Raw genomic sequence first — 17,172 nt, 5'->3', positions numbered from 1 at the left:
AACATTTTTTTAAATTCTTCACATTGCGAAATAGTAATCTGAAATTGAATTTTAAATAATAAAAGATAAGTAATTATAAATAAAAATTTATTCTAAAAATAACGTTCTATAGAACATTTTGTAAATGAATATGTAACAATTTCCCTATATGTAATTAATTTAACTTTTCATTTGATGAATATGTTTTGTTCAGAAATCTCTTTATAATTACGAATTAAACTATTAACTGTTCATTATTTTATAAAATATTAAAAATTAATTTTGAAAATTGGACATTAAAAAAAAGTAAATTAATGTGCAATGTGATTTATAGGTTATAGTATTCCCGCATACGCAATGTGGGATTCATTATTAATAATAATTTAAAATTCAATCGATCTAAAATAATCAGAATAACTTAAATTGGGACATGTTAAAATTATAAACACTTTTATCATCTATATTGGAAATAATAATTAGAATTGTTGCCAATAATATATCGAATAAATTTGAAAACTTCTTTTAATTATTTCATATGACATTTCAAATTATGAGCTTCTGATTTTATTTACTTGATTTTTACTAGTTGGTTAATACGCGAGTTCTCCATTATATCCGGGATTGAAAACTTTTAGTTCTAATTTTATGTCAATCAATTTCTATTTTTAAATTAATTCGAGTTAAAAATATAATAAATAAATAATTCGAGCTTAAAATATATACAATTATGAATAACAATTCACCAGTCACTTTATCAATCATTATTTATCATTTTGATAAATAGACTATCAGATACTTAAGAATAACTAATTAACAGATATCAAAAGTCAAAATAGACCAAATCCGTAAAGAATTCGAAAAATAATATATTTGCTTTATACTTGCGGGAAATGATAAAATAAGCAACACAATAAATATTAAATCCGTACTTTGATTTACGTAAAATAATAAAAAAAGGCATTAAAAATCATCATTTTATGCATTGTATTTTTCTCACCTCACTAAAAAAAAACCTTGCGAATGATTTTTCAAGAAATCTCGGGTAACTTTATATCCTCTTACAAACAATTTTTGTATCAAGCTGATATCTTTATACCTGCCTTATACGAGAGCGAGATTTATTTCATTTTTTTTATCGTCAGAAAACACCACGTAAACATGTCATCCAATAAATCTTATCTGACACCATCTCTCAGATCTTTCATCCGTTACCGAACTTCACTAGCCCATATTCGTAGACGCGCAGTGACTGATTCATTTGTAGATAAATCAAGCATAAAAGCGGGAATAATTACTTTTGCCGCTGCGTGTCGCTGTATACATTTAGTCGGTAAAACAACGCCTACTGAAGTCTGTTCACTGGGTGATGCGTAGGCATTGTTCTTCGAACGAACGACACGCATAAAAAATAAATAAAAAAAACACAACTAGAATAGTTGTAAAAGTTGCTGCCAATGGTGTTCATTTCGTCCAATGAATTTCCTTCCCCTATACCAAAGCTTTTATTTTTGTTTTGTTTTCATTACGTAGGATAAAATACAGTTCTTGTTGCGTCACTGGATGAAGAACAAGTGGTAGTTGTTGGTGAAGAGCATTAACTTTGAACTACTTCATAAACATTCGGTACTATGAAGTTGATGTGGATTTAAATATTCGGCAAGAAGTCTGTCCGCTATCTGCTGTATGTTTACTCAATGTTGACTTAACAGATGAACAGTGGTTTTTTGTTGGTTAATTGAAAACGATAATGATTTCGAACAACTTTTGATCTGTTATCGTTTGGTGTCGATGGGATAGGTTCTGTGGGAAGACAAACGATAAAAATCCTTGACTTGGTACTTCAAAATCCGAGACGAAATGAGAAACTACATCTGGGCTGTTATCACCGGCTCGTTCATCTGCTAAGAGTGCAGTTATTTTAAAAACAACTCTGTTTGTAATTAAAGGAATCAAATGCAAATTGAGGAAAATTTCACTGCGCCGGGATGGGAAAAGTTTTGGAATCTAAAACAAGATGGTTTGGATTCGGTAAGTCACATGATGATTAAAAATGTCATATTTGTTATGTAGTTTAAATGCCGAGAATAATTATTTATTGTCTGTAGTCGTACTAGGTAGTCGCTTGTTTTTCGTTTGCATTTATGAGATTCTTTTATTTTCCTTTTCTTATTTTTTTTCAGTAATATTATGTGTTGAACGATTTATGCTGCAAATAATTACAATACTCGAAACGAAAAATTTCTTTCAGTAACTCGATTTTCATGCTTTAGGATATGTTATAAATTTTACTCGATTTCTTCCATAAAATTTTCTGTATTAAAGATATCTGGAACTAAAGACATACTTTTGAATTTCAGTACTTTTTTTGTAATTAGTTAAGAAAAATTTAACTGGTCAAGAGAAATTGAAAAAGTCTTCTCTTAAATTTTATTAATACCGATTATTAGATGATAATAATTTGTCTTTGCGTTTAAATTATTTTAGAAAATATTTATAGAATAGTTACACTGTATAATGTAAAATGGTTGGAAACAAAATAGTATCCCTATTAGCACAAAATGTCGAACAACATTGTTATGACATCTTCACGATATTGGCCGGCATTCAGAATATTGAATAACATCGTGTAGATAACGGACAATATCTTTTGTTAATAGGAATGTAATGCTTCAAGGAGATTGTAAAGATTTTTTATAGGATTCCACAATTAAATTTCTACAACGTACTATTATAAAATGTAGTTCTTTTTTTTTAAGTAGAGAATGTAGATTTTTTTTAAAAATTCAGTTCATAATAATTTTGAGGAATTTGTATTCAATTAGAGCTCTTTCTTCCTGAAATGTCTATCGATCAATAAATGTTGTGAGAAAATTCTTCAAAAATACAACTTCTCAAAATCGATGATTTAAAAAGAATTTATAATATTTTTCTTTCAAAATCAATCATATATAAGATTTTCGGAATCTTATATAGAATTAAATCAAGTTTTTACTTCCGTGAATCGCTTATGAATATCTAATCAATATTTTTTATTTTTAATCTAGAAATGATTTCAAATAACTTTCAGTTTTATGTTTCTTTCACGAGAAAGACTCGTAATGCAACTAATGTAATGTTTTACAGTCACGTCATGCGTATTACTATTATTTCTGATGAACTTAATGATAGCTTCAGTTCTCGTATCACTTGTTTGTGACCTTGATTGCATTGAATTTAGGTCATTAATTATGGCAATAAAATGAATTTTCCTTTGCTGGAAATAAAAAAAGTTCAGTTTTGAATATAACATATTTCTAATGTCCGGCATTGAATTTTTTATAGAACAAAAGTAACGAAAGTTTAATTATAATCTCTATGCATTTTTTTCCATATTTGCAAATAAATGTTTGTTTTTTTTAAGTGAATGTGTGTATACAAATTTGTCATCTTTATTTTAATAGAAGGAAGAATGGATCATTAGTTATAATTATTTTAATGGAATTATTTACTAAAATTATTTTAATAGCTTAGCAGAATTTTAATATAAATAGAAGGGCCATAAATCATTCTCAGGAATATCATCTGTCTCTAAAATCTTAAAGAATGAAAGAATTAATAATTCTTTTAATCAAATTGTTCCAATAATTTGTTGAAGTTTTCATAAATAAATCATTTACGATAACATTTTTAAATTACAAAAAGAATTAATGCTGATTAACATCAAATAAAGAAATTCATATTTTATGAAAAAATGTAATGCTATCAAACTATTGAAATATAATAGTTTTTTTTATATGAGTAATATTTTATTGTTCATAAAATAATTGATTTGATCATTAATATTGTTTGATTTGACATCTTATCTATAACGAAATTATGCACATTTCGATATTATATCTAGACTTATGTCCGAAATATTCAGGATAATGTTATGCTCATTACTTTAATTTTTGTCATATATTATATATATTTATTTCTTATTTTTTATGTTTCGAAATTATAATTGCGTAGAAATATATATGATGCGTTTTTTCTAAATGTTACTTTTTCTAAATTTATTATTATTGAAGTAGAAAAATAAAAATATGTTAATAAATAAATCTTTTTTGAAAAAATATTTTTTCAAGCAAATAATATTGTTTCCTTGAATAAAAATTGAAACTTGAAGCCAAACAGTGTTCTTTGGCTTCTATGTATTCGTATTTCGTAAAAGTCGATTTACAGAATAATCTATAAATAGAATCGTATTTCATGTATTCAAATCAAGTAGGATATTTTTCAAAGATAAATTATGAAGGCAACGTTTCATTCCAATTAAATCGCCTTTTTTCAGATTTTAATGCTTTGATAAGATTTATCTTTAAATATTTTTCAAGGTAAAAGGTATTTAAAAATGTAATTGAATTGAGAAAAAAAATTATATATTTTATGATGAAATTGCATGGCTTTTGAAAATAAGAAGTATTGATTAGTTTATATTGAAAATTTAACATTTATCTTTGCTCTCTAATTTGTATTCGTCAACCAGCTGTTTACTTAGTATCTCATTAACGGAGCCGACCTTCTCTATGAAGGGGCCCGGGTGCAAGAAATCATTTGGGGCCGTAAATATTTAGCAAAGTAAAAATAAAAATTATGAACACTAACACATATTACTATGTCTTATTTAATGCATGATTTTTTTTACTATTAATTACTTTAGGAAAACTGCAATTTTTTGAAATTTCTTTTTGGATGTTTAGTATAGCAAGTGCATTTAAGCGTTATGCGCACGTTCTTGATCGAAGACAATTCTTCATTAATTTCAATTTGCTGGAAGAGACCTCAGCATTTATTATAGTAAAGGGCAATGTAAAGAAACGTTTTAACACAGTTAATACATTTAGAAATAAATCATTATAATTATTAATTAGTATGTATTGCAATATGGGTTGAACGTAATTTACATCCCTTTCATTCTAAATCAAATCCCGTAGCAAAACAGTTATTTGGATTTGGTTTTCATCTATATCGTTATTATAAAACGTTACAAAGTTTTTGAAACAATTTACTAATTCATGTTTTTGTGATCTTTTTATATCAGTGATTGATTTGAAATAATTTTAAATCTATCTTCTATCTGTACAATACCAGTATCAGTTACAGTTAAAAAATGACATCTAAATTCCTCAATTGGGTTTTCTATAATTTCATTTTCTGCTGTTTCAAAATATAATTTTTTTCTTTTTCGAATTCTTTTTTCAGGAAAATGTTCTGAACGATTCAAATTACTTTCTATTGCTTTTGCTTCGTCTAAAAATGAGTTAAATTTTGTTCTAAAATTTTGGATTTCAGTTTTAATTTTATTGATAGTGTTTTCGACAATATAATAAACTATACTATTAAACATAAAATAAATTCTTGTATTGAATCCAATAGACTCTTAGTTTCGGATACCGCTGTATTATGGTTATTTGCATCCATAAATTCTTCTAGAGCATTGCAAGTTTGTTCAAACTGTATATAGACTGCTTTAATCAAATTTATTTTGGCTTCCCACCGTTTGTTGCATAATGGTTTGAAAGTAATGTTTAGCTTTGTATAATTTCTCATTTTTTTATAGATGCAGAAAATAAGTAATATAAACGTTGCAATATCAATTAAAAATAAAATAAATAAATAAATTACAATATATATATATATATACTGTTGGAAGGGGAATCAGAAATTAATAAATTAAGAGGGTGTGATAGGTGAGACACATAAATTACATGAGGGTTTAGAGCAATTATTCTGTATTGTACACCTTTATATTTCCCTTTCATGTAGCTACAGCTGTCGTATGCCTGTCCGCTACAATCTATAAGATCAAATTCAAGCTTACTTAACATTTCCTATAGATCTTTTACTAGTCCTTCAACCGCATCATTTACTTCAATAAACCCTATAAATGACTCATTTATATTTAATATTTTCTCTTCAAAATTTACATACCTAATAAAGACAGAAGTTTGTTGTTATGGGAAATACGAGAAGTAGAATCCATTTGAATACTGTAATACGTGGCTGATTTTTAATAAAATGCCCATTATTAAGCTTTCCTATTATTCATGGTTTCCTCGAAGTGGAAGATTATTTCATGCTAAAAATAGAATCACATCTTCAATTCTTTGAAATAGTAATTTAAATCGTTCCGTTTCCTTACTTATATAAGCTTGATTTGTTTTATTAATAGTCGAATATAAAATTTAGTCGTTTCAGTAATTTTTTCCAAGCAATAAATAAATTGAGAAACTGAACGTTCATGATCTTGAATTACAGTTGACAACTTTCTCCAGTTATTATAGCCACCTATAAATTATGTAGTTTTTTCATTTCCTTTGGAAAATAATGTACAGCGAAAACAAAATTCCGAGTCTTGCGTTTTTGAATCAATCAGCTGCAATTTCATTGCCGGAATTACTTCATAGACAAGAAAACAGATCTACTCATGAGAATGTTAGATGAGAAAATGAGAATTTTAAAATGAGATCTACTCATTTTGAAATTTAGCTTTTCTTTATTTCTGCTAATTTTCTTTTTGAAACCCGAGCCTTGACACCCACTGGGACACTTACTTGGCATGAACATGATTAGATATAACAATATTAAACATTTTATAGTATGAATTATCAAAATAATATATGCAGTTTAATCTAGTAGGTGAGATAAATGACCGTACTTTATGTTTACAATATGTTGAACACTTGCACTAAGCTGTAATATATCTGTAAATTTCGTATATTTCAAAACCCATCAGCCCCGCGATTTTTCCTTTTACATTTCTTCCTCTCTTTTTTTCCATCCCTCTATTACCGTTCAGAACATTATTTTAGCTCTTGATCATGTTGGGGCCCCCTCAATCGCGGGGCACCGGTGCTTAGCATCTGTTGACCCCCCCCCCCCCAGAAGGCCGGTCCTGCTCATTAATAGTATTAATTTAATTATTTCAACCATCTTTAATGAACTTCATATTATCGCAACAAAAGTATGTACTATCTTAAATTATACTTACATAATAAACATAGAGCATTGTCATTGCTTAACTATGCTTGCAAAGCGATAAAATTAATTCATGGAATCAGTCCACTTGTTGCAACTGGGGGATTCTGTCCTTAGTATATTTAATGATCGTTTCAGTTTTATTTTGACTGTCGTATATAAATCGTATCGAATTTCAATTTTTTTAAATTTAAAATACTATTTTTTTGCTTATTTGTCATTATTTTATTCATCCAATGATTACCTATTTCATGATAAATAAAAATATAAATCAGTAATACAACGCAATATAGAAATTATGAATGCCATATAAAATAATTATTTTCAGCCGTAAGCTACTATTGATTGATAAATAAAAGTTACAGCTCCTTCCTCTGTGAAGGAATTTTTTTTCGAATATTCCTAAGAATCATGCAATTAAGAAATAATTGAAATTACTGAAAGCAGATAACATGAAAATAACATGGAACAATGAAACCTCTCTCTTAGGCCTGTTCCTACAGAAAGTAACAAAGTTGGCCCTTTTTGTTGCAAGAGGTTGCTGAGTTGTATGTAAAATTTAGATTAAACAAAGATTTTATTTATAAAAGACACCAACACAAGGACTTTTTAAAGACATATCTTATAGTAATTCTATTTACATTCTACGTACGATTTCGCGAATTTAACTGGTTCGTATGCAATCATAAAACAAAGAATATTCTTTATTTATGACAATTTTGGAATAATATAAAATTAATATTTTTTTTGTCTAAATCGTAAGGAAATTGAAATAGAAATAGCTTACCATCATTTGTTTCGGTATGGTGACTTTTATTTGTTTTAAAAAGTATTTTTTGCACCCAAGATCATGAATTTGATAGTGAAAATACCTGTCAGACTATATAATTTTTTCGAATAATTTAAAGTTCTTTCTAATACAGTACGCCATTTTTTTGAAGCTACACAACATTAAGTTTGGATTGATGTACACGTTGCTTTCTAGACAATTCCATATCAAAACATTTCATTGGTAAATGGCGTATGTTTTTGTTATATGATTCTAAAATTATGTAGAATGCAAAAGGAATTATTTACCATGAACTCTCATCTTGATAACTGTTTGACATTAATTCATTCACCTCGTATTCAGTTGCGTCTGCCAGTCTCTGGTGATGTATGAGTAGGAGAAAAAATCTCATTCATTTTATTAGTAGTAATGATTCTCGTAAGAACAAGCGGAAGTGACGTATGGAGATTGAGAATATTTATTGGTTGTTTTGACTGTTCCTTGCAATGAGATCATGTGTAGATATTTCAGAGCCGACTGTGGCTATTTCTGGAAGGATCTGGTTAAATTTTAAACTGAAAGAATACACTGTTTACTTTTATTTTTGTTTGTTAAAAAATATTGAAAGACATTGTCAATTCTATTCATGGAAAAGGAAATATTTGAAATGTTTTTTGCAGTAAAGAATCTTCTGAAGATAATTACAATATAGGAGTCATTTCATGTTCACGTGATCACTGGAAGTCTTCCAAGCTTATTTAGTTCCGGAATCCATTGTCCAACTTCCTGGGAAGAAAATGGAGGCTATGTCACAGATTATCATTAAACAATATGCAATTAGATGGCATGTACAGTCATATCTACCATGTGACGGTTATCACGTCGATTTATTCCATGATTAATTAAATATATTGGCTATATTTATATGTATTTATGACACTGCAAAGAAGCTGAAAAACGGGCACTTAAGTTTAAAATATTTAAATTATTTATTTTGTTAAAGTAACTCTTTCTTGATTAAGGAATTAAAAAATAAATTTCTGTTGATTTAAATTAATATATTGTGTGAATATATTAACATTTTAAATGTGTTTATAAACATTCAATACAAATACAGTTACTTAATAAATATGGAAACGCCATATTACTCTTAATAATATTATATACCGGAAATTCTATTTAATTTTCATTTAACTTGCTGAAATCTCCAGTAGGAATGATCTCACAGAAATTTTCTAGCTTTTCGCTATCTTCAATTACAAGGCTGGAAATTAACAAGACGGCTTAAAGCCGAATATATATTTTAAAATGTGCCTTTTGTTCCTACTGATTGAAGCCAAAAACATGCCAAAGAACAAAAATTTTAGCGACTAGATCACATGTATCACAGACTAGATCACATGTAGCGACCAGATCACACTTTTGCCTGCCTTTAAACATTTTTGAATTATTGCGTTTACATGCAAGCAAAAGTATAGACAAATAAACGATCAACTCTATGATATACTTATTCAAAATTTTATAAGGATATAAAATTTTGATGCAAAAACTGTGCATCAAATTTCTTTTATCCAAGACATATTTTTGAGTTATCATGTTTATATACATGCAAAAGAACATACCAATAGACGATATCCTCGGCGGATTTGATTCCAAATTTGATAAGGATCTAATGCCGAACCTGTGTACGAAATATAATTTATTTAATTCCTTATATTTTGTCGATATTTCACTTTCATTCAAATAGCCGAATAAACAGATTTCCACTGAATGGATTACATTCAAAATTTTTAGAGAAATCTACAAATCTTATGTTAAGGTCACATTCCAAATTTCGTCCGACTGGCACAAAATATTTTTGAAGTATCGTTACTTAAAGATGAACAAAGTGACAGGCAGATATAAATCTAATTTTTTTAGAGTATCTGAAACGTGGAAATGAGTCAAAATATCTACTTCGAATTTATGGTCTATACTTTCACATTATGTGCACTAGAAAGTAAAAAGTAAAATATAAAAGATAATCTGAATATTATTTGCTCTTTTTTATATTGCTCTTAATTATCGTAACCGTTGTTTCTCTCACTAGAAAGTAAAAAGCAAAATAAAGAAAGAAGATAATCTGAATATGATTTTGCTCTCTTTTATAGTGCTCTTAATTATCGGCCCAATGGTTTCTATTACTATAAAGTTAAAAGTAGAGAAGAAAGATAATCTGAATATGATTTGCTCTTTTTTGATAATGCTTTTAATTATCGGTATAATCTTTCTCTCACCAAAACGTAAAAAGTAAAATAAAGCAAGAAGATAATCCGAATAGGATTTGTTCTTTTTTTTATAATGTTCTTAAATTATCGGCACAGTGTTTTCTCTCATTAAAAAGTAAAATAAAGAAAGAAGATCATCTGCATATGATTTGTTCTTTTTAACAGCGTTCTTAATTACCGGCTCACAAAGTTTTTCTTAGATAACATTTTGAAATAATAAAAATAAACATATCATTTTTAGAAAATATTAATATTTTTTTGATAATATTTATTTTATAGATCATATATAACTGATTTTTATTGCTCCAACTTCTAATTAGTGAAGTACTACTGCATATCGTGAAAGCAACTATATCGCAAAATGCGTATTTTGGTATAATTTTCCTGTTACATAACTGAATTCACTTAGTTTGAGTCACACAAATGTTTTTCACACGCTTGATACCGAATTGTTTGTAAGCAGTCGAAAAATAGTATCAGGTCCTTGACACTCTGCACTGAAATATCTTACTTTTTTTCTTCTTTGACTAATCTTGCAGGAAATTGTCGTATCTGACGGAAAAGATAATTGTTATTGCTTTTTCTCTTTTAAGTGAAAATGATAGCTTTCTTTCTTACCTCTACACTGCATGCATGAAATTTCATCTCCCGTAGCATTAAAATGATAAAGTAGAAGAGAGCACTTATTCATTATCTTGGTTTGTTTTCTTCTTTAAATGAAATAACTTGTCTTCAATCAACGCTTATTTGATAGCAAAGAAAAATATACAAAAAGATAAAGTTCTTTGAGACTTACTTATCAAACTGTCATTTTAACTTTTGCGATTGAAAAAATTTTAGACCTCGATTTATTGATAAAAAAAAAGATCAGGTTTTTAGAGCTTCCATGTGGTTTATGTAAAGACATAATTTCATACTGAATTTCTGTGACTTCATTCTTGATGTTATTGGCGATTGTGATTGAAGAAATTTCTGCATGATTGCATAAGACTGTCAAGACGGCTGATGAGCAAAATCCTGCACTTCTTTTTTTCTATGAGGTATTTAGAATGAAAATCATGTAGTGGATATCCTTTCATTAGCCTTGTGTATACTGGAGAAAATAGATGATTAACTCATGGGTATACGTGTTTATTTTTACGTCCCCGGGGTAAATCGCACATTCTCATCCATCAAACTGTACATGTGCTAAGGTAGGTCTGGTAGGTCTTAAGTCAAACGGTTTAGCCTGTTGAGCACCAGCAAAGACGCACATACTTTCATCTTTATTATTAGCCCAGATTAACTTTATTACTATATAAGATTTATAGCATTATATTCTCTAAATGTTTTACTATTGGTTCGGTGTTTCACGTTGATCTATTGTCTCATTTTAAGTAATATTATCCTTTACAAAAAATGCTAATTTTTTAAAGAAAAAAGTGAAATTATTATAATTTTTATGCTGCTTTTAGGAAGTAAAATTCTTATTTACTCCTCTCCTTTTTTGAAAATCTAATTGATTTTCTTTTAATAACATCTCCCATTCAATATTCCCAGAGTTCCATTTATTTTCCGATTAAAGTCTCCGAATTTAAAAATCATTTATTTTTTCCCTTATTGTGCGAATTCTGCAATTTGTTAGTTGTAAATATTTGATTACATCTGTTGATTACAATTTCACTCCCTCTTATTTTCGGAATTTTTTACCTGAGAAAAGCTATTTTTATCTAATATATAGGGGAAGTAAGTCTAACGAATTTGTAGAAATAGATATCTTATCTAAATGGTGATATAAATGTAATCTTTACAGTTTCGAAAGCAGCGCTTCATATTTAATCTTGAAGCTCCAGTTTTATTCTTATATATTTTCTGTTGTTATTTTTAAAAGAATGGCGGAGAATCTGTTTCGTTACGTTAAGATAATTAATGTTCATTTACTTTGATTCGATCTTGCATGATAATGTTTCCATATTATAATGAAACATTTTTTTTAATAGTGAATTGTGTTTCTTCAAATCAAAACGAATGAATATAGGAAATGCTTTTTTGTAAATAATTCGTTTATTTCTGTTCATTAGTAGTTAAATCCTTTTCATGAATGAATGTCTCTTTTTTTTTAAGTCGAATAATTATATAATTCGTTCAGAAATATAATTCGTTTTCATTTCATTTGCCTTAACTTCACGTTTTAAAATATTTTGTATACTTTTATTAAAATCAATAACTTACAAAAAAAAAAAACATTTTGCATAGAATTCGAAAGTTTCTACTGAAATCTTCGTGAAAAATTTATTTCATCATAAATTCTAAATGGACGATAATAGATTTAGTTCTTGCAAAAGAAATGCTCTTACTCTCAATGCCTTTCATAAAGTATCTCTAAAGAAAGTGCCGAGTACATTTTTTTTAAACTAAAGAAGTTCTGATGAGTTTTGTGTCGAGAGAGATTAGGTCATTAATTATTAAAAAATAACCCCTCGCTTTAGAAAGTAATATTAAGGAAATAAAAATAATAATTAAAATTATATTCGACATTCAAATAAATTCGCCAACATTTCAGAATAAAAATAAAAGTTTCATTAAACATTTAATAATTCTTTATTATCAAGGTATGTATCTAGAAATTTAACATAATAACAATAATAAGACTGTAATGATGCAAGACTATTCTATACTTTTAATAAAGCTCAGTGTGTGTGTGTGTGTGTGTGTTGGCGCTTTACAGGCCAGACCGTTTGTCCTACAGCTACCAAATTTGGTACATGTATAGCTTGGAGGTCAGGAATGTGCATGGGGTCCATTTTTGGATTTTTAATTAGAATTTTAATTATTAATTAAAAACTAATTTTCCCGCCAAAAAATCTTTATTTCCCACCTCCAAATGAGTAAGGCTTCAGTTTTTTTTTCCCACGTTAATCAGGTTAAGCTTAACATTTTTCGACCGATTATTTCAAACGATTCTGTTTATTTTCTTAATGTTTGATGCACTTAAAATTAAACATTGTTAATGAATCTATCTTTGAGATTCAATTTGAAGTACTTTTGAATTAAAATAAAACAGAATAACGGAAATTAAAAATTTCTAATCTGCATAGCGTTACCCCAACTGGCGTAGAAAAATTCACGCATTTGCGTTACCAGAACTGGCGTTGAAAATTCACGCATGCGCAGTGTGTTCTGATTGTTGACATCTGTTATCAACGGATGCATCTATTATCAACGGATTATTTTTAGGTTAGTTGTGTGCTTTTGCAATTAAATTGTATTTATAGTATTGTATTTTTTGTATATGCTTATAGTTTTAAGTACATCATTTTTTAAGTAGATTTTTTAACCTGTTTTCAACCGATTATTTTAAACGATTCGTTTTATTTTCTTAGTGTTTGAGGCTATTTTCAACGGATGCGGACTTGATTTAAATTATTTTTAGGTTAGTTGTATGCTTTTGTAATTAAATTGTATTTATGTTAGTTATATATTTTTTGTATATGCTTATAATTTTAAGTACATCGTTTTTTAAGTACTTTTTTAACCTGTTTTCGACCAATTATTTTAAATGATTCTGTTTATTTTCTTGGTGTTTGATGCATTTAAAATTAAACATTGTTAATTAATCTATCTGCTCATGGTGAATCTGAGAAAATTTTGTTGACAAATTCTTGAGATATTACATAAATTACGAAAGATATTCTTTAGTGCTCATAAGGTTTAATGCTCATTGACTCTATTTTCAGTAATCATATTATAAAAAAATGCTTTGTTTCAGTAAAAAATATTATTATATTAATTGCAGAATAATTATTTCCACTTTTATTTAAAGTATAAATTCTACTGGAGCTAACAGAAAATTAGAGAGATACGTATTACGTTATAGCTGAAGGCCTTTATAATATTATGAGTAAATTATATGACTATCAAAATTTGAAGTTTTAAAATATTTTGATGAAGAAGCTATTAAAGTAGGAATTGCATGAAATATTTAATTACTAAAATTTTAACGAGCATTAAGGTTGGCGAACCGGCTGGTTTTAATAATAAGACTGTCTAATAATTGACAGTCTTATAATAATAATACTGTCATAATGCAAAACTATAATAATGCTTGTATTTTCTCTGTCATACTCTGACATTACCTAAAGCACCACATATTAATTATAGAAATATTTCTCTTTTTGAGTTTATTTAATTAATATGGATATTGCAATATATATTTGGAGAACCTTCAAGAAAGAAGGAAAGGATATTTTTAATTATAAATATATTTTACTTTAATTTTTTTCAATTAGTTTTAGTTTATGATTTTATAATTTTTTCACAATAAATTGTGACGTTAGAGAATTGATGACTCGGACGATAAAGTGCTAAATGACTAAAACTATCCCAAGTTTAGAAAATTTCAAATTTTTCATTATTATAGAAACAAGCATTCGACGTTTTTAACTGTACAAGAACACTATAACTCAAAAATTTCCCTGCTGTGCTTTGATCTTAGCAAATTAGCCCAGGTTCGCCAGAATGCTTAATTTAATCAGAAACTTGCTGGACCAGGAAAGGAATTTAATCTGAAGAAAATGAATTTTTAATTTAGAAAAAAGCTAATTGAAAATGTCATGTGAACGTGCGACATAGTCTATCATGTTGTCATGGTAACACATTTAGGATCATAAAAACAATTTCTGTGCCAAAATTAAATGGATAAATTAAATAATTTCTTAATTATTCCCTTGGAAACCTCACTTACGACTATCAATAAAAATTTATTTGTAAAAAGAAGTAGACTAAAACGCTAAAATATTAAACTACAAAGTATGTGCCTGATTCATTAAGCATAAAGTGAAATTGAATCCGTTAAATGAATGGAGAAATTTAATAAAAATATGTTCATAATGAGGCCAACAGCATTTTTCTCCGTTTGGCTCATGTACTTTTATATAAAAAGGTGTTTTTTCATGTTTAGCTTCTGAATACTGATATAATGAAGATTTTGAATCTTTACCCATTGAATAATTAATTGGCTTAAGATCCAAAATATTAGATACAGATTTACAATTTGTATTAAGATCACATATCAAAAACATCTTTTAACAACCTGTTTGTCTATTTGTATTATGTAACACTTATATTTACATATAAACAGTCTTTGCAATTACAATGTAAAAATCTTGTAATAAAAGCGATTCATCTAATTTGTTGCACTTTTGGATCGTCACATTAACATACAGAAGAATAGACAAATTTCCATACAAATTTTGTAACATATCTTTTATTTTTATGATAAAGTGATGTATTAAATTTCCAGTGTATATTGATGGTTGCGTTTTGGAGATATTACGTTTAGTTGCATACAGAGTGACTTCCCATTGACGAATTTGGGCCAAAATGTGATGAATTTGAAATATAAAGACAGCTCGGTAATTTTGGTGCTAAGCCAAAATATCTAATCTCATTTTTCAAACTGATCGCTTTTAGTGACTGTTTTTGTGATAGATCAACATATTTTTTAAAAATCAGAATCAAGTATATCTAAAGCTTGGGGAGGAATATTTATTATTATTCTTATTATGATTACAATAAATTATCTTTCTACATTTTCAATACAAACATAATACGAGAAAAAATTCTATCAAACTTTTTACTATTTTATTTGCATTGCTAGTTTAGCTACATGTCAACTTTAAATATTTTTAAGGTATTATTTGTGATAAAATAAATAATATGGCCTAGAACATTGCCTTAAGTTCAATGAGAGAAACTATCGACCTTATTGAACCTTATTCATAATGTTCATCCTATGTATAAAATTATATTAGATCTCTTATATATATATATATATATATATATATATATATATATATATATATATATATATATATATATATATATATATAATACTTAGAAACAGAAATGAATGAATGATCTTTTATTTTTATTAAATACTAGCCGCCTTTGGCGACCAGCCGGTTCGCCAATCTTAATGCTCGTTAAAATTTTAATAATTAAATATTTTATATAATTCCTATTTTAATAGCTTCTTCCTTAAAATATTTTGAAACTTCACATTTCAATTCACTCATAATATTATAAAGGCCTTCAGTCATAACGTAATCTGTATCTCTCTCATTTTCTGTTAGCTCCCGTAGAATTTATGCTTTAAATTAAAGTGGAAATGATTAATCTGCAATTAATATAATAATAAATTTTTTCAGATTCATCATGAGCAGATCTATTAATTAACAATGTTTAATTTTAAATGCATCAAACACTAAGAAAATAAACAGAATCGTTTAAAATAATCGGTCGAAAACAGGTTAAAAAAATAACTTAAAAAACGATGAACTTAAACTAACATAAATACAATTTAATTACAAAAGCATACAAAATAGATGTAAACAATCACAACACAATGCGCATGCGTGAATTTTTAACGCCAGTTATGGCGTTAAACACACACATTGAATTTTATATAAGTATAGATTTTAGCAACTTTTATGAAAATGAATTTCTTTTCCAAAGTTTCTACATAATTTTATTTTTCATCACATTGATGAATCATACCAATTCTTTTCCAAAGTTTCTACATAATTTTATTTTTCATCACATTGATGAATCATACCAATTCTTTTCCAAAGTTTCTACATAATTTTATTTTTCATCACATTGATCAATCATACCAATTCTTTTCCAAAGTTTCTACATAATTTTATTTTTCATCACATTGATCAATCATACCAATTCTTTTCCAAAGTTTCTACATAATTTTATTTTTCATCACATTGATGAATCATACCAATTCTTTTCCAAAGTTTCTACATAATTTTATTTTTCATCACATTGATGAATCATACCAATTCTTTTCCAAAGTTTCTACATAATTTTATTTTTCATCACATTGATGAATCATACCAATTCTTTTCAAATCGCAAATCAATTTTTACCTAATAAGCAATATTTCACTTATATGGATAAATTATTGTATATCCGGAATCTTATAAAATTAATTTAGAAAGTAAATAAAAGATCCAGGTTATACAAGTGTATTTATTAAACCAAATATGCTCACGAATGTATTACTGTTTTTCATACTGAACAAAAAAAGCTAAAATTATTAACAGTAATAAAAATTGAGTGAATGCTAAGACTCATTATGTTTGCTAAAGTTATCTAATGTCTCTCACT

The 17,172-nt window shown here is 27.3% G+C and overlaps 1 protein-coding gene across 5 annotated transcripts in view; it reads left to right on the top strand.

Moving 5' to 3' along the window:
• The window catches only part of LOC129957213 (high affinity cAMP-specific and IBMX-insensitive 3',5'-cyclic phosphodiesterase 8B-like), a 517,725-nt gene that overhangs the window by 383,827 nt on the left and 116,726 nt on the right, over positions 1 to 17,172 (top strand). The window contains exon 1 of one of the 5 annotated variants that reach the window (XM_056069474.1): positions 1,387 to 2,007. The exons of the other annotated variants lie outside the window; for them this stretch is intronic. Coding sequence (XP_055925449.1) covers positions 1,933 to 2,007 — 75 coding nt within the window. The 5' untranslated portion in view covers positions 1,387 to 1,932. Of the gene's footprint in view, positions 1 to 1,386; positions 2,008 to 17,172 lie in introns of those variants that run through there. 5 annotated transcript variants of the gene reach the window in all.

The sequence above is a fragment of the Argiope bruennichi genome, chromosome 2 (assembly GCF_947563725.1).
Source record: "Argiope bruennichi chromosome 2, qqArgBrue1.1, whole genome shotgun sequence".
NCBI lineage: Eukaryota > Metazoa > Arthropoda > Arachnida > Araneae > Araneidae > Argiope > Argiope bruennichi.
The sequence above is the reverse complement of the archived record's forward strand: the minus strand, read 5'-3'. Positions and strand labels throughout refer to the sequence as shown.